Source organism: Polypterus senegalus, chromosome 12, assembly GCF_016835505.1.
Source record: "Polypterus senegalus isolate Bchr_013 chromosome 12, ASM1683550v1, whole genome shotgun sequence".
NCBI classification, from domain to species: domain Eukaryota; kingdom Metazoa; phylum Chordata; class Cladistia; order Polypteriformes; family Polypteridae; genus Polypterus; species Polypterus senegalus.
Window position 1 is genome coordinate 89,423,983 of NC_053165.1, and position 23,855 is coordinate 89,447,837.

The 23,855-nt window shown below is 34.6% G+C and overlaps 1 protein-coding gene across 1 annotated transcript; it reads right to left on the reverse strand.

Annotated features, from left to right (window-relative positions):
- Positions 1-871: 871 nt before the first annotated feature.
- On the reverse strand, positions 872-22,517 carry LOC120541325 (CDC42 small effector protein 2-like). The gene is made up of 4 exons (XM_039772836.1): positions 22,392-22,517; positions 4,962-5,247; positions 1,989-2,090; positions 872-1,877 (listed from the first exon to the last, which is right to left on the reverse strand). The coding sequence occupies exons 2-4, from the start codon at positions 5,013-5,015 to the stop codon at positions 1,806-1,808; spliced, it is 228 nt and encodes a 75-aa protein (XP_039628770.1). The 5' UTR covers positions 5,016-5,247; positions 22,392-22,517; the 3' UTR covers positions 872-1,805.
- Positions 22,518-23,855: the final 1,338 nt, after the last annotated feature.

Genomic DNA, 23,855 nt, shown 5'->3' on the forward strand with positions numbered 1-23,855 from the left:
CAACTTTTTCAAAAATAATATTTATACATCTATATATTTAAACTAGTTAAAACTTTGTAATGGAATAGCAACAGTTTTTGACATACAGTTAGTGCCGGGAAAGGACTGTTACGAAAGAATTCTAAAATGTATTTTCAAAAATACTGCATTATCTTTACAAGGCGTGAAACTGAGCTGAATTGAATTCAGTTAATCACCTCCAGAAACAACCATCTGGAGACTGCATGCTATATATGCCCAAGAAGTCTTTTAGAAGAGGTTATAAAATATCTATTTTTGTTTATACTGAATGTAGAGGCATAACCATGTCTTTGTATTCCAAATTCTGTTCCTTAGAAGTAATCACGCCATTTCTGTGGCTTTGCATGCAACAACAACAACAACATTTATTTATATAGCACATTTTCATACACACAGTAGCTCAAAGTGCTTTACATAATAAAGAATAATAAAATAATAATAAAATGCACATGCTTGCATAACAAGTCATATGAAAATATTACAAAATATGTAAAGTAGTAGCAGGCCACAAGTTACACCACTCGTTATCCACTACCCTTTGCATAAGATGCATTGTGGGAGATGGTTTCCATCGCAACCCCGGTAAATTAATGCAACCTTTACATCTTCATCATGCCAAATGTGCATGTCTCCGCTGCACTGCACGTCTTTATTTTGACAAGGATCACCCCCCTTGCCCAGGTCGCAGCAGATTCCAACACAGTGAGAAAAATCTAACAGAGTTAGGAAGTTTACAGTTGGGGGAAAAAAAAAAAAAAAATTACTTCACATTTTTAATTAATTTCCTCTAGTACTTTGCCTCCCAAAATGATCCTTGTGGATTTGTGATGACAAAGAAAAAATTAAGCAGTTAAAAATAATAAAATGACAATTTATTAACGTACACAAATTTGAAACATTACAACCCAGTTCTGTTTTAAAATAAACAGAATTCAACAATGCAATGAAAGGCAAAAGTGGAAGTGCAATATACAATTTTACAGTGTCTATAAAGCAAAAGACATTACTGAATCTTCAAGTCTGTGATAAATTTTTAAAATCAGATTCAACACTTTAGTGACCACAATTCCCTAATTACAATCTGTGAAATTAATTTTGTATAACTACACATATTCACTTTGAATTAACCGGACATCTTAAAGTCAAAAACATCAAAATACAACAGCCATTCAGTTTGGCATGTGCAGATCAAGTGGTCCAGCCACAACTTGGTAAAACACAAAATTTAATACTAGGCAAGAAAATAAATGGTCCCAAGCACTGCAAAAATGAAGGCTTGTCACGAGAATACACGAGAAAGTGCTAAATTATAGATGATCATTACACATCTAGCCAAGCCACTGAAAATCAACTCAAGTTTACAAATGTACTCTTATGGTTATGTCTAATACAGAATGACAGTTTAAAATACAAGGGTAATACAAATTTTTTAAGTCAATATGAATTAGAAAATTATGTTTCTCTACACCATGAAAAAAACAAGATTTATGTAACTGTTATATACCACTAAACTGAACATTCATTAAAAAAATGAAAAAAGTAAAGATAAAAAAAAAAATAAAAAGGTGATGGAAAGAAACTCTTCTATAATAATGTACAAACTTTTGCCCCAGAATTCTGGCTAGAAATTATGAAAAAAGAAGAAAACCTAAATGAAATGTAAACCATTATAATAGGTTGTTAAATATAAAAAATTGAATGTAAAACAGCATTACCCACTATGCTGCCTGCATACAAAAAAAAAATACAATTTATATTTTACATTATCACTAACTGTATATGCCCTATTCATGAATATTTGTTGCTTCACTTCCATATCCTCCTTTAGATTTCATTTGTTCCTGAAGTGTTGCAACCTTAAAAAAATAAAATAAAATTAGAAATTGCTTTTTCCTAGATGCAAGTAAAGCACACATTAATTAAATGAAAGCTCTAAACTACTGATTTTAAAAAGGACATTTACTCACCGTCCCAAGTCCATTGCTCATATCCCCTGATCCCACGTGTGTTGTGTGGACAAAGTTCATGGGTTCACCAATCATAGAACGGTCTATTCTTCGTCTTCTCTTCTGCAATACAAAAAATGGTTTAGATTGAAATATTTTATATGAAATTATAAAAACATTTAAGACTGAAACTGAAACAGGTTTATGAAGACTGAAATTACTACTCCTTACAAGAAAAGATAAAAACACAAGACATCAAGCATCAATATTTTAATTAACACCAAATAATGAAAATCCTTCTTTAAAACCTAATGAGTAATGTTGAAGGCAAGATATTTGAAATACATCTTAAAATGTGACTAGACACTGAAATAAATCTCCGAGTGGCGCAGGTTTAAAATTGTGTACAACAGATGTACTTAAACCTGAAGTATATATCAATTTATACACTGTAGGAAAACAAAATCTAAATAAAGTTGCAAAAAACTTTTAACAGGCTTACAGCCTGTGAATATCTGTAACAGTAAAAACTACTATATTAAAAGAAACAGAATGAAATCCAAAAAGTTTGCTATCAAGTCAGACTATGCGTTATTATAGGCCAAAAATCCCATCAAATCATTTTCTTAATCTTTTTATTACATCACATAAATCCAGCCAGGTTTAGCCTGTGCTGGTAGGCTGCTAGGCTGGAACCAATATTGTATTCAGTGGCACTGGCAGTAAGGTACACCTTACTTTTATGAAAAACAAGTAATATATTAATTCAAAGAAAATCTTTTGCGAGTAATTGGCAACTTTAAATTGCCTCAGATTGACTGTGGGTGTGTTTGAAAATGTGCCCTGTTGTGATGGACTGGTATTCAGTAGAGGTTTGTTTTGCCTTCTCATGCTATCAGGATACGCTCCAGGCTCTATCAACATCCTTTCACTTAAACAGGTTATGAGGTCAGATAGACAGACATATGGGTTACACCATACAGAAACAAAAAAATATGTAAAATGTAATTTTAATTATTGATAAATGCACTTAACATTTTCTGTAGTGATTTAAGTGTGTTGGTATAAGACCCAGGTCAATAATAATGCAACATTATCAACATACTTTTTCTATCCACACAGAGCATTAAAAAACAATGAACTACCACAATCTGTAGGGCTTGTGATCTTAGATAGTGTAGTAGTGTTTTAATTTTACCTGTTCAAATGATTTCCAGGTTTATAACACTGTTTAATATAAATGTGTCCTTCTACAAAGTTTTATCTGACATGTAAACATAAGATAATATTTAAATTCAACTTTACTGTGCTATGTACATAGTGCAATAACATTTTGCTTCACATGCCTCTCACAGACCATTTTTAATATTACAATACAAACTGGAGACAATGAATATAACATCTTACGTTAAATGCAACATAAAAATGAAGCAATAAAAATGTGCTTTGCCCACATGTTATGCATGCTCTTAACTGATGGCTTTTCTGTGTTATACTGCTCTGTACTATAAAACAAATTTAATGAGAAATGACAGAATAAAAAGAAACTAGTGGCCATTGCACATGCACGCCACTTATTCTTTTTACAAGGAGGAACTAAGTAAAACAAGAGTACCCCGGTTCCTGTTTTGTTTCTGCTACAGTGCAAGTGTGCGGGTGTTTGTGATGGACTGATTCTTACATTGTGCCTGGTGCTATCGGGATAGGCTCCTAAAACAACCCTAAACTGGATTAAGTAGATTAAGTAGTGTCTGTGTGTTCATTCTGTGATGGCCTGTTGCCATGTTCTGGGATTGTTCCTGCCTTGTACCCTATGTTGGCTGGGCCAGGATCCAGGTACCTCGCCACCCTACTCAGGATATAGCAGGTTTGGAGACTGGATGAATAGATGGATATTAAAATTTATATATGCTTTATATGTTGCTTAGGTTTTATGCTACTATGTTTCATTATACTCATTACATTCTATGTATGATGTATTATCTATCTTTTGGCTGTTGTTGGTATTACTGTCACTAGTCTGAAGTTGACATACAACCAAGAATTTCATTGTACTATCTACACAACAGCAAACTTGAACTCAACACATTTTTTTACAATTCTATTCTGATAAAGATTTTTGTGTATGCAAAATGTATTTGTTCTAGAGCTGCATAACCTCAAATCATAAAAGCATAAAATGCCAGGAAATGTAAACTGCAGGTTTCAATTCTTAATTTATAAATCTACCAGTCTTTACTAGATAACCATATTAGATTAGGATCAGTGGTAGCTTTGCTCCTTGTCAGACAGTAACAAATGGATTAGAAGACAGATCTTACTTAATGCTTTAAAGCTTTATAATAGTATACAAGTCTGTATATTTCGTGATTGCATATCTTATTTTAACAAGTATTTACATTAGATTGTATGTTTTTCATTCCAATTACTACATCATCTTACTGTTTAAAAAATAATATATATACAGGTATATTATATTATAATACATATAAAATATATTTCAGTTGAGTAGTCACTGTCATTCACTACCAACTGCAATGATCTTGGTGGCAGACAGGAAAGATTAGTCTTGAAAACAATTGTCTTCCTTTTCTCTCAATTTCTGAACATTTGACATTAATTTACTTTTAAAACATCTTGAGAATGTAAAAATGTCAGTTTACCTAAAAATTTTAATTTTACTTTTAAAAAACATAATAGAATCTAAAATCTGAATTTTTATCTAGGCAATACCCAACGCTTCTAAAACTTGTTTTTCCATAAGGAAAGTTATTTTATATATCATCAAGCCTAAAACCACTAAAAGTATTAATCCAAGCAAGGGAAATTAATTGAGCACATGTTAATCTCTTTAGTTTTAAACAAATATTACTTGTTATGCAAATTAATCTGGAAAAACAACCTTTACTTTACAATATGTATTAAAAACAAGCCCAAAATTGTTAAACTAACAAACATCTTAATCTATATGCATTTATGTTGTTCTCTACTTACTGGCTGTGGTTGTTCTGCAATGCAGCAACTGAAACAAACCCAAAATTCGGTCATGCTGTATGTCTGCAGTGCTTGATTAAAAAAAAAGCACTACTTCCTGATAGTAGAAAAATATTCACGTCTGTCACACATAAAGATTCTACCATGAACGGAAGTCTCGATGAAGATAAAAACAAAAAAAAAAAAAAAATTAAAAACAGATCTTTGTTCTTCCTTTAACAAAGGTTTTTGCCCAGGTTTCCAAATGACTGGTGAAAAAAAATACTAATGACTGCTGGATGGACGTCTGAAACAAATGACAAAAAATATCTATTTAGAGACAAAAGACAACATTGAAAAAGTTTGATAAAAATCTTTATTACAAATCATTCCTCTGCATTTCAAGTATTTCAATTACTGGTAATTTGCTACAGTATATATTTTAGTAAATTTCCTGATACAGGCTCATAATTTAAGTACAAATATCTACTGCTTAATATATTGAATTATACTCAAAAGTACACTTGGTCTGCCTTTTTATCTTAAGTAGAATGTTTAAGTTCTGTAAATTATATTTATTTTGTGCAGGACTAGCCAAACTCTTTTTGCTTAACTTAAATCATCTTAAAAAAAAACAAGTACAGGTATTATATTTAAGTAGTAAAAACTTTCATCCACCCATCTCATAACAATAAGTTCAACCCATAAAAAAAGGAAAATATTCATATGAAGAATGTTTAAAATTGTCACTGTTTTAGCAGCATCAGTCTTAAGAAGCAAAAGATTATGATCAATTTAGAGGCTTTCATTTTTTGCTAAAGTACAATAAAATAAAATCACAAAATATTGTTACCATATGTGATATCTAGACAATGAAACTCAGGATTGTATATAAGAGAAACCCAATTTAACACTGTTTCAGTTCTAAACATATACACTGAAATAATGTTACATTTTTACATACTGTAAATGGAATAAAGAGTACAATCACTTGGGACCAACAAGCCAAGCATATATTAAGCATTTTTCATGGTGGTGGTGTCATTCACTACTCTTCAATTTTTCTGTAAAAAAATCACTATTTTAAAGGATTACTTGACTAGTGGAACAAGCAGTAGAAAGAACTACTGTACCGTATGTCACAGGCAATGAATTCCCAGAATCTTAAATACTGTATGACCATATTTTACTGTTTGATATACTGTAAAGTGTAATTAAATGGGGAGACATGGATATTTAAATAAATGTTTTCTTTCTAGTATTGCAGTCTGTAAATTACATTTTTATATTAATGGAAAAAAATTTGAGCAAAGCTTTCCAAATATTCAATATATGCTGAAACCCCTAATACATTTTCAGCATTTAACATGTAACTGACACAAGAGTTATCTATCATATGCAGTTTATCTTCTCACACAAACTGTATGCATTGTGTTATTTTCAGTTATCCCAATTAGGTACAAAATACAAACCAGCATTTGCTCTTTGTATGAAGCAAGATAAATTATACCAACACTGAGACAAGCCCATTGCGCAAACCATGCATAGGTGTCGTAAATGTGTGACAGGTGCTTGAGCACATGGACAAAAACAATTAATTACAATACAAAAAAAAAAACAAAAAAAAAAAACCACGTAGTAAATACTTCAACCACTCTGCCTGCTTTACATCTCATTTTGGCAAGGAAACTACCTGAAAATTCCAATAAAAAGGCTGAAGAATAAAAAGCTTGTCATGTCATATACTGAACTATATAATCATCATCTAACCTAATATATAAGCGTGTATATAAGTATGAATATAGATATATAGCAGGTCCTCCAACTTTCAGGGAAAACTTGGGGGTTGGTGGCATGATTGGCTCTCCAGACAGTTAAAAACCTCATACTGTTTAATTTAGAATTAGTTAAACCATTTTGTATACATGCTTAATTATTAAAGAACATGGGGTGCCTGAGTCTGTAAAGGCTATATCTGGTAAAAACCAGGACCCTACCCTGGGTTCCACTCCACTGGTCAGAACACATATACACGAATATAAGCAGTAGTCCAATCAAGAGATATCAATGAATCTAATAGCAATGTGTAAGGAAAACACAATTACTTCAAGGAAACCAATGACAATCTAGAGACAACATGCACATTTTGCAGAAAGTGGCATGATTGACACTTGAACTCTGGTTATTGGAACTGGCAGTTTTGCTAATCCATGCATCCTACAGCCAAGTATGGTAATCAGCGTTTTAAAATGAGAATGCATACCTTTGAAAATACTTATGATGGTAGCTTGAACTCTCATCCAGGACATCACAAAAACAATATACAGTATATATTTTTACTTGGTTCCAAATTTGTTAAAACTAACAGCTTCACGTGGGGAAAATCCTTCTATTTATACTAAAAATACATATACTTCTGCAAAGGATTCACATTTTGTAGTCCTGATAATCCTGATAAAACAGAAATCTTATTAGTTGGTACCAAATCTGTTCTCTCTACCCTTCGTGGGCTAAAAATTGACATCAATGGGATCCTGGTTGAACCCTCAGCATCAGTCCATAATTTGGGTATCATCTTTGATCAGCTTCTTACTTTTCAACCACACATTAGCTCAATAGTACGGACAGCTTTTTTTCCATCTTCTTAACATTTGCTCATGTGCATTCTTTCCTTAGTGTGAAGGATACTGAAACACTCATTCACGCTTTCATCACTACCCATTTGGACTATTGCAATGCATTGTGTTATGGCCTCCCGACTAAATATATCAATAAATTACAATATGTTCAGAATTCTGCTGCTCGTCTAGTTACACACACTAAAAAAATCTGCTCACATCACTCCTGTCCTCTCTGATTTACATTGGTTACCAGTCTTTTCAAGAATCAAATATAAAATTATTCTTCTCACCTTTAAAGCCCTTCACGGTTTAGCTCCTCATTATCTATCTGAGCTGCTACACTTCTCCTCAAGCATTAAGATCATCAGACACTAACATACTCATTGTACCTAAATACAGGTTAGTAACTATGGATGGCAGAGCTTTCATTGCGATAGCCCCTAAAATTTGGAATGCTCTTCCTCTTAGCCTTCACTAGGAAAAATCTATTATTCATTTCAAACTCCTGTTAAAAACATCTCTTCAATGAATATTATTCATTTTCTTGTATTTGATTTGTATTGTCTTGTTAATATGTTTATTGAATTGTAAAGTGTCCTTGAGTGTATGAAAGGCACTACATAAACATTATTATTATTAGTTACAGTTGTGCTTGAAAGTTTGTGAACCCTTTAGAATTTTCTATATTTCTGCATAAATATGACCTAAAACATCATCAGATTTTTACTCAAGTCCTAAAAGTAGATAAAGAGAAACCAGTTAAACAATTGAGACAAAAATATTATACTTGGTCATTTATTTATTAAGGAAAATGATCGAATATTACATATTTGTGAGTGGCAAAAGTATGTGAACCTTTGCTTTCAGTATCTGGTGTGACCTCCCTTACCAAACGTTTCCGGTAACTTCTGATCATTCCAGCACACAGTCTTGGAGGAATTTGAGCCCATTCCTCCGTACAGAACAGCTTCAACTCTGGGATGTTGGTGGGTTTCCTCACATGAACTGCTCGCTTCAGGTCCTTCCACAACATTTCGATTGGATTAAGGTCAGGACTTTGACTTGGCCATTCCAAAACATTCACTTTATTCTTCTTTAACCATTCTTTGGTAGAACGACTTGTGTGCTTAGGGTCGTTGTCTTGCTGCATGACCCACCTTCTCTTGAGAATCAGTTCATGGACAGATGTCCTGACATTTTCCTTTAGAATTCTCTGATATAATTCAGAATTCATTGTTCCATCAATGAAGGCAAGCCGTCCTGGCCCAGATGCAGCAAAACAGGCCTAAACCATGATACTACCACCACCATGTTTCACAGATGGGATGAAGTTCTTACACTGGAATGTAGTGTTTTCTTTTCTCCAAACATAACGCTTTTCATTTAAACCAAAAAGTTCTATTTTGGTCTCATCCGTCCACAAAACATTCTTCCAATAGTCTTCTGGTTTGTCCACGTGATCTTTAGCAAACTGCAGACGAGCAGCAATTTTTTTTTGGAGAGCAGTGGCTTTCTCCTTGCAACCCCGCCATGCACACCATTGTTGTTCAGTGTTCTTATGATGGTGGACTCATGAACATGAACATTAGCCAACGTGAGAGAGGCCTTCAGTTGCTTAGAAGTTACCCTGTGGTCCTTTGTGACCTCGCCGACTATTACACGCCTTGCTCTTGGAGTGATTTTTGTTGGTCGACCACCACTGGGGAGGGTAACAATGGTCTTGAATTTCCTCCATTTGTACACAATCTGTCTGACTGTGGATTGGTAGAGTCCATACTCTTTAGACATGGTTTTGTAACCTTTTCCAGCCTGATGAGCAGCAACAACTCTTTTTTGTGAGGTCCTCAGAAATCTCCTTTGCTCGTCCCATGATACACTTCCACAAACGTGTTGTGAAGAGCAGACGTTGATAGATCCTGTTCTTTAATTAACACAGGGTGTCCACTCACACCTGATTGTCATTCCATGGATTGAAAACACCGGACTCGAATTTCACCTTCAAACTAACTGCTAATCCTAGAGGTGCACATACTTTTGCCACTCACAAATATGGAATATTCGATCATTTTCCTCAATTAATAAATGACCAAGTATAATATTTTTGTCTCATTTGTTTAACTGGTTTCTCTTTATCTACTTTTAGGACTTGAGTGAAAATCTGATGATGTTTTAGGTCATATTTATTCAGAAATATAGAAAATTCTAAAGGGTTCACAAATTTTCAAGCACCACTGTATATCCTAATGCATCAGGCCACTAGTAAGTGCTTCTGGTAGCAAAACCTTTTCTAGCTTAATAAAAGCATTTTGGGCTCAAAGTTCCATGTGGCTGCCATTCAACATTGATGATTGATGAATTCCTACATTCAGCTATAAATGGCTAACAAGGGACATATAAACTTGGAGCTAACAGCAGATTAAACAATTTCTATATCAAAGGGAAAGCAAGAACAAGTAGTTGGTAAAGCCGCAAGCATGAGAGAACAGGCTAGCTGCTCAAATACTGTAATGAGATAGATTTAAAATAATGTTGCATGAAATCCAATCAGGGCAGGAACCAGTTTTACATGTTCATTAAAACCCAAATGACACAGTAAATATACTAAAACCATGCTAGCTTCTGGTACTTTGCACATCCTGAAACCTAGAGCCAAATCTCCAGTTTTCCCCTCTCCCTTACAAGTAGTAATGTGGATTAGATTAATGACTCTGTGTGTTTAAAAATTAGACTTCCCTGCAACAGACCAATTTACCGTCCAGTTCTGCTCTTGGTGGCCTTGGGTGCAAGGCAAGTATGGACAATTAAAACAATCAGCTCATTATAATCCTGGTAACAGTAGCTGGCTTCTTTCTTATAATGAAGGATTTTTTTAAGTGACAACCACTGGTAAAATCACAAAATTTAGATTGCAAAAAAGGCCTGCCTGCACTCTGCACACAAGAGGAGGAGAGAAAAGGCAGATTTTCAGTGCTGAAATGAAACTGATTTGACAAGCACATTGCATAATCGTATACTTAACTAAAATGCCAGCTGCAACATCCATGGTACATTTCCATATTTAGTAAGTAATGAACATCACATGAAAATTGCTGAGTAATTTACCTAGTAAAACACTGCTTTTCTGTGTTTTAGCAAACTGAAGAGCAATGTGTATACAATGTAGTCTATAATTGATGTTTCTCATTCCAGGAAGGTGCTGTACATGCAACTGTCAATAATGTCTTGATGGATGTTTCTGAACATTCCAGCTAAGTGAACATTTTATTACTGTTTCTTAACGCAGCTCATAAAAGCAGCATCAAAATATCTTATGAGATGTAGGCATGTGTGCTGTGGACTATGCCTGGCTGTTTATCCCAGTCAAGACCCCCAAGCCACTAGATGGAGCACTCCCTGCAATGTGGAGATGCCCCAAATTCCAGCAGGGCATCATAGCAGGGCATGCTGGATAACGTCGGGGCCGCCAGGGGTCGCTCCAGAGAGAACCAGGGACTGCTATTTGCCTAATGCCCCGGGAGTACTTCCAAGTTACATGAGCAGAAGGGATGATGTACTTCCGGGGTGAAAAAAAGGACTTTTATCCAATCCAGAAGTAATAAGGAATTATGGACTGAAGGATGAGAAACACTTCTGGGTCAGGAACTATAAAAGGACTATGGCAGCTCCCAGACTGCGAGCTGAGCTGGGTGGTAGGAGGTCAATGCGTCTGGGAGTCGGAGGATTGGTTATTGTTATTGTATTGTGTTAGTTATGAGTACTGTAGAGTGGAGGGTGCTTGGTACACTTTATTATAAATATAAAAATAATTATTGTGGCACTTTTACCTGGTGTTTGGTGTGGTACCTGAGGGTTCGAGGGAGCAATAGTGCCCCCTACTGCTACAGTGCACATTTTTTAACAGATGGATATATTTAAGATAATGTACTTCATGCAAAGTTAAAGCCTAGATCTATATGTTATCAGTTTTGAATAGCTGCAACTGCCAGTTTTATTCAGGACTCAAACAAATGTGGTATTCATGTTCCTGCAGGAAGTTAACTTAGAAGAACAAACAAACGATTAAGGATAGATTCTTCCTTCCATTTTTTGAATAAGCTTTGTCCAATACAGGGTATTTGGGAGCTGTAGTCTATTTTGGCAGCATCAGGGGCAAGGGAAGAACCATTCCTTATTAGGAGACTAGTTTATTGCAGGGCACACTTCAGTGTACATCCAGTCCAGGTCAGCATAGTTGACAATAAATTAAAGACTAATGGCTTTAGGTAAGAAATCAGAAAACAAAACGTGAACCATTGCCGACATTAAAAGAATCGGATAATTCCAAACAGACTTTGATTAAGCAGTTCATTGAACCCATGTCCACAGAGCTGTGAGGTAGCAATCCTGACTGCCACATAGACACCTGTCTATTATAATTTATATAACTGTTTGAAACATTTTGGTGTAATAATACAGAAAGCATACTGGAACAGACTTTAACAAGCACTTATTAATTAAAAAAAATTAAGTACATATTTACAGCTTTAAAATATGGTAAGTTCTAGTTAAATAATAATGCATATTTAAGATCACTATTAAACCATTTAATTTCATATTTATGTTTATGAAGTACCTAATACAGAAGCTTCAAAGTGATAAGACTGCAAAAAAAAGTTGGCTTTGATGATTGTTCTGTATTTAGCAATGTCCAAAAAGAATGAAGTATATTAAAATAAAATTCAATTCCATTCCTTATTTCATTCATTTGTGAAAAATAGGTGTCAATGTAGATGTTTACTGGGTACTCCAGTTTACGTGCCACATTTCAAAGACATGTGTGCTTGATGCGGACAGAATAGGCTTTGGCTTCCCCCACCTTGTACTGGACTAATGGGTTTAAAATGGATAGGTTTTTTTTTTTTTTTTTTTTAAAATCTTTGGGTTTTTACTAAAAATGCATCAACTCATCATGAGACATTACACTGAAGGTGCCAGTCTATTTTTTGATGTTTTATCTTAGTCTTCTTTAATTTTTACAACTGTGTTTAAATCTTAATAAAGTTATAAATTGATGAATGTTAATTCTTTAAACTTTAAAAATGATTGTTCAATAATGCTAAATTAAAAAAAAAAAAGCATAAAAATCTCTCTTTTCCTCATTGCTATTACCAAAGGTCAGTGTTTTTCCGTTTCAGATACTACATTGCAATGTTTTTCTTTCATTCCTCAAAAATGGCCGAGTTGCTCGATCATGGCAACACCTGCCCCCAACCCCCACGCCTTCCTTGAACATCCTGATTCAACTGTGTACAATTTGACACACAGACTACTATCTACTAAATGAGAAGGGTGTATGAACTTTCAAATAACACCACATTCCTCTTTCTATATGAGTAAAACAAAATTAATTCTCCAGTTGTAAAACTTCTGCCAGAGAAATGTTCAATCTTTGTTTTATTTAATATATGACAACTGACAGAAAAGTAAAACGTGTATTAATATATATGTTTTATTTACTGTATATGTTTTTGCACATACTGCATTACACAGACACACTGTTTAATCTTTAAATTAAGTAATTTGCAGAACCACTTCTAGCTAACAGACAGTGTTGTCTTCACTTCAAAACAATTATTTTAAGCTAATTACAAGAGAAAGCAGTATGACCGTTTTGCCATTGTAATTAAAAAAGAAAAAAAAAACAACACATTTGTACCGCTATGTGTGAAGAAGATGTTTATTATCAAAAATGAGATATGGACTGTGTGACAGGCATGTTGCATCTGTTGCTATCCACTGCTCAACCAGCAGAAAATGAATATACAACATGTCATTAAAAAAAAATATATAGCCTTTGTGATGGTATGATATTTTATTATTTTGTGACACTTCCATGACCGAATGTATCCGTTTTTTTAGACCTATTGCTTCTGTATGTATTTTGTTTTTCTACTGGTTTTCATTTTTCTTTGTAAATATGTACTCTCTGTTAACCTGCTCATCATCCCTGGTCTACTGTCTTTTTATCTAAGAGATTGCCATCTATTTTCTTGGTTTTATTATAAAATGATACTTGGTTTCAGACAAAACTCCTGCCTAGATTGTCTATGTACGTTTTACTGTTCTTATGAATCACATAAAATGCCTTGTAATGGTGTGCTCTGTGAAAAGCACTATATGACAAAATTTTAATTTAAATAAGGTATTTGAAATCTCCAAAATAGACAGAAGGACTGAGAATCAACAGATAACTGAATTATTACTAAATAAACATGAATATGAATGTGGCATGATGGCACTGTGATTGTGGGGGCACTCTTTCAAAAAAGGTTGGATAATGGACAGATGGATGTCTAATATCAATTAGCCTTTCATTCTAATGAAACTGAAGTAAAATAACATTATTAAGCATGCTTATTCCAATTCAGGTAGGCCAGAGCCAAATCACTCTACACTGTATAGCAGATGACACTTTATACTGCTTTCGGTGATGTTATTTGTTAACTGGAGAAGACAGACACTTCTCTGGTAAGTATGACCATCTGCACTGAGACATCCAACTTGTGCAATTTCAGTGAGAATTTAAAAAATAATGCTGTATATGCCTTTGAATGAAAAAAATAATGAAATACCAATACATTTTTAAAATAAAACACATGTAACTTGGCCTATATTACAATCAGATATTTGCGCTTATACAACATGTGACTAACAGTCCAATTTAGCCAAGTAATTATTATTTAAGGTGAAATGTGTACTTTAAATTCTCTTTTATGATGTTTCCTTATTTACCTAGTGTCTAATGTCCTTTAAAGGAAAAAAGTACACTATTCATAACAACTTAAAAGTAACAGAACAGGAAGTGGTAAGATGCTCTCAGTCATACCGCTTAATAAAGATGATGACAAACATATAGCCACAGCAAGTTTCCACAAATGTTGTGCTTTATAGTAGATTCAGCAAAACACCAAGGGTATAATTTTATTGATAATTACAATATGGACTCATTGGAATTTGTTTTTATTTTATATGTAAAACACTTTAAAGAAATAGGTTACTTTTGCTCAAGTCAGACAATTTCAAAAAGGTTTCGTTAAAGGTAAGCACTCACAGAAAGCAGGTTATGTTCAATTAAACATCACTGCTGCTGAAAAAGTTACATGTCTTAAATGATCATATTTTCAGGAAAGCTAAGTTAAATTATTTTTAAAAATAAGAGAATATTAATTTGGTCCACATCAATGCTGTCATCCATCCATCCATCCATCTTCCAACCTGTTGAATCCGAACACAGGGTCACGGGGGTCTGCTGGAGCCAATCCCAGCCAACACAGGGCGCAAGGCAGGAACCAATACCGGGCAGGGCGCCAACCCACCGCAGAACACACACAGCCACACCCACACACCAAGAACACACTAGGGACAATTTAGAATCGCCAATCCACCTAACCTAACCTGCATGTCTTTGGACTGTGGGAGGAAACCGGAGTACCCGGAGGAAACCCACACAGACACAGGGAGAACATGCAAGCTCCACGCAGGGAGGACACGGGACGTGAACCTGGGTCTCCTAACTGCGAGGCAGCAGCGCTACCACTGTCAATAAAATGTAAAAACCCAAAAGTATTAACCATTAACTTCAATGAAAATGAAAAGCACAAGAATGTGTCCCTTTGGATCCCATACTGCAAGCCTGTCAAATCTGACATTAAGAGCTTCAAACTAATTTAAAAAAAATTAAGCATTCTTACATTTGTAAATCATTAGAACCAACTTTAAGTAAGTGGATGATCAATAGCTCATCTGGACTCCGGTAAATCTCTACTGCATACAGTATATTCCAACTCAAGAAATCTTTTACAAACTTAAAATTTATAATGAAGGGGCCTGAGCTGCCTTAGCCAATAACAGCACTACTGCTTAACATTCAAGTTTGAGTCCAGTCAATAGCCACTGTTTCTGCATCGTCCCTGTCCACATACAGGGTGTCCTATGTACTTTGGCTTCCACTCATTTCTGAAATACAAAAAGGTTAGGTTTGATAAGCTACAAATTAGCTTTGAGTAACAGAATGTTAATGTTTGCAAGAATGTGTCCTGCAAAGAGCGGGTTCTGATCCAGCACTGCCTTGTCCATGGTGTTTCTAGAGCAGGCTCCAAATTCAACATAATTGACTAATCACATTCATAAAATGGTGGGATAAATAAATGCATGATATTTATAGAGATCTGAATAATATCTCTCTCTATTATAATAAAAAAAATCCCGGGACAAGACGTGACTTTTTCAGAGAGATACTTTCAAGTCCCGCAAGACAAGACTTTGCCCGGGGCCGAAAATAAAAGACAGAAGAGTAGATGACAAAGTAGAGCGTTGTAAAGAATTCAAAAACTTTGCCACAATACACATGCAGAGCATGTTGGAGATAATGAAAGTAGTAAAATTTGAAAGTCTCAAAAAAAATTATAGTAAAAATCACATTAGCACAAACAGAAATTACTCAGTGAAATAACGGAACAGCGAAAAGAGATTGAATATATTGTGTGGATTTAAACTTTAAGTCTGAGACTTGTAGATCATCTAATTCGTGTTGCCATCAGGGAAAAGTAGTGTCTCTTCCCAATGAAGAGGCGTATCCATGAGAATTAAAAGATTTGTTGTTTGGTGAAAAGTGAAATCCACATACGCGAGTGGCAGAGACGTGAAGTGGCTGGCGTGTAGTGCAGGCAGGGGGCGAAGTCCCCTAGTTTATTTATGTTTCAAACAATACACATTGTGAACAGACAACACTGCCAATGTCAACCTTTTCATAAAGAATGCTAAGTCTGCTTACAGGCATAAAGCAGGTTGCATGGCTTAATGATACCATGTCAATAACCAAATTGAACAACAGGAAAAGTAAAGAACTATTTGTCAACTTCTGGACACAAGGATGGAGCCACATTCATGCTATCAAAGATAGAGGTTTCAGGTTTTTGAGCATTCTCAAAACTAATGATCTCGTTTTGGTCCGACCAACTAGCTACAATAACTGGAAAAAACTCATTAAAATATACAATATATTCTGAGGCACTACAAGAAGCTTATGTCTTTCTTCATTAATACTTTGCATGTTTATAATAAGTGTTCAAGAGAAATCAACATAGCACCTGTATCACAATCATGCATTGCAGTAGTTTTAAATGTAAAGCAGTACAGAAGCCGATGAAGACAGTCCCAAATAACCAAGTATATGGTCATGCATTTTTCTAAAGGAATATTAAAATCTTCTAGCTTTTCCCTTTCATATTCGTACATATTTTTTATAACTGTTGACTGCTTTTTTAAAGGTCTGATAAATACTGTAATAATGTTAACACTATTCCCAGATGATTCATTTTTTTTCTTTTGCAAGTTAAAAAGAGAGTAGGCATTCTATTTTTTGCTAACATATTAGGAAAGTACAGTCTAGAAAAACTGGCAGATTTAGTAATGATTTCATTACCTTCCACTAAAAAAGGAGTTTGTGTTCAACAGGTGATAAACAATTACGGGATTACTGTACATCCACACTAAATATTAAATACAATTTTAACATTAAAAATAAAGAGTTGAACTGACTCTTCAATTCCACCCGGGGGAGTAAATGCGAACATTAATTTTATTTTAATTCTTTTCATTTTTATTACTATTTAATTTAATATTGTTTCTTTGTATCAGTATACTGCTGCTGGATTATGTGAATTTCCCCTTGGGATTAATAAAGTATCTATCTATCTATCTATCTATCTAAAACATGTAGTGAAAGAAACCAAGTTGAGAGACAAAAAAGGAGAAATTGAAGAGAATCCAAATGATTAAACAAAAGGGCGTTGGGTCAAAGAAAAATCATATGAATATTAAAGACATGATACCAAGAGCAAAAAAGAGCAACTTGAGCAATGCAGGAAGAAGAAAAAAAAGGGGGCATCTAAAGTTTGTAAAAAAATAGGCAAGTAAATGTACAATAATTCCACATTAAGAACTGAGCACAAATGAAGTTATCCATTTGATCTTAAAAGCAGTGTTATTAAGATATGCTTCAATTAAACAGTTTTCAGAGTAACATAAGTAAAATGCAATACGATTTTGACATTTTGATAAATTTTGCAGAAAAATAATAGCACACTTCTGTCATACTATGACTTGTCAGAAGGTTTCAGCAATAAGCTAAAAAAAACACACCAACAACTCATCTGTGATCTTGTTTTATAACATATTTCAACATGGCATGATATCATCATTGAATCCTCCCTGTTTCCGGTCTCTTTCACACCTTTAACCTCTACCCCTAATGTTTAATAAAGCAAAGCAAGAAACTGTATGTAAACAGTTTATAGGTTACGATGTTCAAAATAGTCTTTGCAGGAGGAACTTTATAAAAAAAAAAAAAAAAAAAGGTGCTCTTCTTAGCCGTTTATACAAACTAGATGCTTCCTGAACCTGCGAAATAATGCTGTCATTTTTCAGAATTAAGTTCACTGCTTACCAGCAACACTTATTTCAAAGTAGAACTAGACTACTAAAAATAAACAGTAAATAATTAAAATAATCTTACATTTTTATTTACAGATTTATTTTTTTTTTTTTAAATCGAGCTGTACAAAAAAATCTCAGCTATACTGTATCACCACATTTTACATTTTTAGAAAAACAATTTAACATAAAATACTAACAGCTCAGATCTGCATTTTTCAAGCAAGGAAAAAGAATTTTACCATCACAAGGGCAATATTGTATATCACTTTGCCTCAGTGAACAGCTCAATACTTGTGCATTAAAAAATTACTGAAGGAAAACAATAAAGGCAATTAAGTTGAATACCAAATCAGAACAAATTCAGTGAAATTAACAATCAGTATTCGTGTTTGCCTAGGTAGCACACTGAGCACTCTACAGTAAAGAAATGATAGGATAGGTAAGATGGTGGAGTGATATTTACACTGTAGTACAGATCTTTAGATTTAAGTCCAGTATAGCACAAAAGAGTAGTGTAACTATTATTAACTAATTTTTACATTTTACAGGACATAATACTATAAAACATTTGTTTTTGAATTCATACAATTATATACTATTATAATAGTATATTATTCAATAATATACTATTAATATATGCATCTTCATAACTAACCCCCGAGTAAACTCCCACAGTGAATGTAAGCACCACTTCCTTATAGATATATAGTATTGTATTTATACTTTACAGTGACTACTGGGTACTATAAATACAAATCATTTACCCATCGTTTTGACAAGGATGCACAATAGGGTGTACAAAACATACATTTAAAGAATAAATTCATCAGTAGTTGTTTGTTCATTACATATTAAAATAACAAATTTGCTTCCTCTCTCTACAGGAAGAATGTGGCTTTATACCAGGAAGGGAAATTGTAATATTTTTGAACGCACTGGTTTTTCAATGTAACACGTATAGAAATTTACTTTTTTCATTTAACAGCAACCTAAACAAAAATACACAAACATTAGTACCCAAAACTTAATTCTGCTGCAACTCATAATCATGTAATTTGCACTAATTTCTTTTTTAACTCAACTGCCTACACTATAATTAAACTACTATTATTTCTTGCTATTTTAGTTTTGCTTGAATGAAAAGTACTCTATTATGTTGTTTTCCTAGTGACACAGATTGTCAGAACTTACTTCCAATGAAAATTCTGCATCCACAAAATTACTTATTTCAAAATTTGCTTTATACTGGCATTTAAACACATTTTTTTTATATGTGTATGTATGTCTTTGAAATACTAAATAGTCATAATTTAACATCAGTAACTTCTGCTAATATGCATTTTAATAATGGCTCCGTGTGAAGCTATTGTGAACTGCACAAAACAGAAAGAAGTCCAAAACTATTATCAGTCATACACACTAGACAATAAATACAACACCACATTACATGCAATATTAGATGACAGATATATTACATACACATCAGGTATACTCACTTAATTGTCACTAAAAGCAGCTGTTAAGTAGTCTTATGACCAGAGGGTACAACCCATTGTTGTATTCAGTGGTGTGACTGCTAATTGTTTTGTACCATTTGCCAGAAAACCAGAAGAAGAAATGTGACTCTGCAGGATAGCTGAGGCCTTTAATGATACCGTTTAGTTTTCTAATGAAGCATATAATAGAGGTTATATCCTATATATTTATGGTATGATAACTAAAAGTTATTAACATCTATCAAATGTTTAAATAACCGACAAATCTGCAAACCTGTATTATTTTGCAATATGCAAATTAGAACAGTACTTTAAGTCAATCTATCATGAAATGCACAATGTAAAAAACTAAATTATACAAAATGGTTTCAGTCAGCTTTGGTGACATGTAACATTCAACTGAAAACTACAATTAAACAATTTTAGTATTTTCTGGGATCCGGAGGTGGTTGGTCATGTGGTGGGTGTAGCACTGCGCTGTAATAGCACATGCCTGCAAATTCTCTCTCGCCTTGATTTTTTAACTGCAAAGAATCCAATCACCACCAAAACTCCCAACCAAAACCTGGACAAAAAACACAGAGATTTTCTTTTGTCCTATGATGTATAAAACTAGATGCATAAAATTTTAACACTTAACCCCACAAAAAATTAAACTGATGTGTTAATATAATCCATAAGAAAATTAATGTGAATAAAAGGTTTTTATTCAACTTTGTATACACATGATAAAAGAATTAAACATCAGACAAAGCTGACTTAAATTTAATAGTTCTAATAACTAAGAAAAAATGTAATGATTAAATACTTTGTCTTAAAATTCTAACAGTTTGTGTCTAAATCACTACCATCAAACAATTTTTTCAAAATAAACTGGTGCATCATATTTTACAAATATTTATAATTAAATTCTTGAATGAAAATAAATAAAACACAAAATGCATGTTTCCATATTCAGTTCAATGTATAAAGTGAACTTCTATGTATATGTCCAGCGCACTATATACCAATTGCATAGTTCCCACCTAGTTGCTAACTTGTGGAGAGTGTACTGGCACAAAAATGGCTGCCGTTGCATCATCCAAAGGGATCCCACACATTGGTGGTTGAAAATGGATCCCCAATGTAAAGTGGTTCGAGTTTACAGAAAAACAAATAAATTACTTAAAATAGTCTGGTTTTTGTGCTTGAGCAACACCTTTATTACATTTCTTACTGATAAAATAAAATTTAAATTACCGCAGCCACACATTAGAATGGTCTATCAGAAAAACATTGCTTTCAGAGTTGCCAGTCACTGCAGTATTTTTTTAATTATTTATTTATTAGAAACTGTGAGCCCAGTTAAGTACATACTTGCTATTGATGAAAAACTATTAGCAGACAATTTGAAAGTATTGAGCAAAGGAGGTTGCACACAGATTTTACGGCTTGACATTAATAAATCCACTTTTAGGACAGTGAATAACTAAGTGGAACTTTTCTTTTGCCTACTTTCTGCAATGGTGTGAAAAGACTTATGTTGTGAAAGGAAACTACCCACCCACATTAAGACAACGCCTGACAATCACCTAATATTTAAATTGTGTGTGCGTGTTTCATATACATATATATATATCCCAGCCAACACTGGGCGCAAAGCAGGAAATAAACTCCGGGCTTGGCGCTAGCCCACCAATATATATATATATATACACATACATACATATACTGGTTCCATTCATCCATCCATTATCCAACCTGCTATATCCCAACTACAGGGTCACTGGGGTCCGCTGGTGCCAATTCCAGCCAACACAGGCAGGAAACAAACTTTGGGCAGGGCGCCAGCCCACCGCAATATATATATATATATACATACACACACACACACACATACACTGGTTTGTATTTTAAAAATCACAATGGAGCATCAGGTGCCTGAGGTATTTGTCTTTTACCACAAGGCTATCTGTTTAGTTTCTGCTCACCAAGAAGTCACTTTAGGTGGATGTGCTTCAAATGCAATAACCTATACTGTATATGTAAAAAGTACACATTGCGACTGTAAATTACTGTATTGTGAGCTTCTAAGTTATGGCATCTGCAATAGTTGTCATAGTGAGAGTTTTTTTATTAGAATAAAATGGGAAAAAATACAAGCAAAGAATAAATCTGATTAAGCGATCTGTTGCAATGAAAAAAACGAAGACAGCCTTCTTCCCACACATACGCCATTTAATGATGTAAACGAACGTGCTATTTCTCGATGAGAATGACGGGCTGCTGAAGTAATAAACCATCTTTGAAAATCTTTTGCCATGATCGCTCACGGATTGGAGGCGAAGAAATATTTCTAGAAAAAACAAGAGACTTTTAATTTGTAGTTAATGAAAAATAATAACGTTCAACGTATTAATTGTTTGTATAATCAGAATGAAATGTGTGGCGAAGGAGACATCCATAAAATAAAAAATGAACAATTTTCTCGCTAACAGCAGGCCACTAACCCCAAGGCTCCGCAGCACAGTTAGCGTTCAGTAAGGATGGAGCACAGGGGCTCGTAGCCGTATTATTTATTTTCCATATCCACCTGCTACCAGAGTGGTCATTTTATCTTTTAAATCAATGGTAACTGCGAACGTTAAGGTCCCTTCTATTTATCAGCCGAACGTTCGAATAATGGCACCCAGTAGAATCAAGCGATCGCTCAGTGCAGAGTTGCGCGGAGGAGTGAGAGGCACAATCTGAAAGCACCTGTTTCCGCGTCCACTGCAGTGTTTTATTACAGTATTAAAACATGAAATACCGGCAAACGTTATTTATATGTTTAGTTTCGCTTAACTCCCCCCCTAAATAATCACACACATCACACTTACCTGAAACCTCCAACCAGTCCTGGTATTCGTTCCTTCTCAATATCAAGTGCACCGTCGTCGAAAAGGTGCGAGCTAGCGCGAGCGCTGCAGTGGTAGCCGGACTCTCCGCGGGCGGTGCGCAATGCCTCATGGGATTTGAAGGCTTTGTATTAAAAAGCCGACTGCGAAACACGACGAAGGAAGTTCTTAGGCCAGCAGGCAACCAATTCACTTCAACGGGTGGCGCAGAACACTTGTGGAAGGGGAAAACCGACGCTTCAGATCTTCGCGATTTTATGCGGAGTAGCATTTCCTGTAAAACTGCTATATTGTGTTCATTTTTGAAACTGAACAACTGAAAGTAATTTATGTCACCTGGCAACATTTGTTTCACTTACTTCAAATTGTGTTTTTAAACTATACAGTAATTTTCTAGAGATTGAAATCCAGCAAGGGTAAAGATTAAAAAAATCATTAAATGAATTAAGTGACTACGAAGTTGTTTCACAATGCATTTTGTATGAACTTTTATCAATCAAAATCAATTCAAATAGCCTTTTATTGTCAGTTCACTATATGTGCAGAACATATAGGACAATCGAAATACTGTTTCTCTCTCATCTTCGTAGTACAATAAAATATAAAAAGTATAAAAGTATAACATATAAGATAAATAACATTAGAACTTTTAAGTAGACCTGTGCACAATGTGCAATAGTCAATAGTGCAAAAGCCAATTACACTAAAAAAAATTTAAAAAATGAGAAGGTACATTATAGAGTAGCTTATGAGATGTACAAAAAGACAAACAGCAGCAGATGTAGTATTGAGTCTTTATATAATACCAGCTGAGGTAGGGTACTTGGTAGATAGTGACTCTTGTTACGGTCCAGGGGGCAAGGGGCAGGGAGGGAAGGTAGTGGACAGAGTTCAGCATCCTGACAGCTTGGTGGATGAAGCTGTTAGAGAATCTTGCGAAGTGGGCCTGGAAACTCTGGTACCTTTTCCCTGAGGGGAGGAGGAGTTGCCAGCAATGCTGATGGCTCTACGAGTGAGACGGGTGTGGAAAATGTCCTTGAGGGAGGGCAGTGGGGCACCAATGATCTTACTGGCCGCATCCACTATGCGTTGCAGAAACTTCCTACAGGAGGCAGTGCAGCTTCCATACCACAAAGAGATGCAGCTGGTGAGGATGCTCTCCATTGTGCCCTGGTAGAAAAAGCACATGATGGGGGGTGGAACTTGTGCTCTCCTCAGTTTGCATAGAAAGTAGAGACGGGAATGAGCTTTCTTGGCCAGTGATGTGGTGTCATCTAACCAGGAGAGGTCCTCGGAGATGTACGTCCCCAGGAACTTGGTGCTACTCACCCTTTCCACAGCTGAACTGTCAATGGTCAGTGATGTGAATGACCTCTCCTGAAATCGACCACAATCTCTTTGGTCTTTCCCACGTTCAGGAAGAGATTGTTGTCTTTACACCACTGG

What these genes read in the sequence shown, in the direction of transcription:
- LOC120541325 (XM_039772836.1), bottom strand. Translation starts at nt 5,015, where the DNA reads ATGACCGAATTTTGGGTTTGTTTCAGTTGCTGCATTGCAGAACAACCA. An exon ending in TTGCAGAACAACCACAGCCA is followed by an intron (nt 2,091 to 4,961) that starts GTAAGTAGAGAA and finishes TTTGTATTGCAG; the next exon opens with AAGAGAAGACGAAGAATAGA. An exon ending in TGAGCAATGGACTTGGGACG is followed by an intron (nt 1,878 to 1,988) that starts GTGAGTAAATGT and finishes TATTTTTTTAAG; the next exon opens with GTTGCAACACTTCAGGAACA.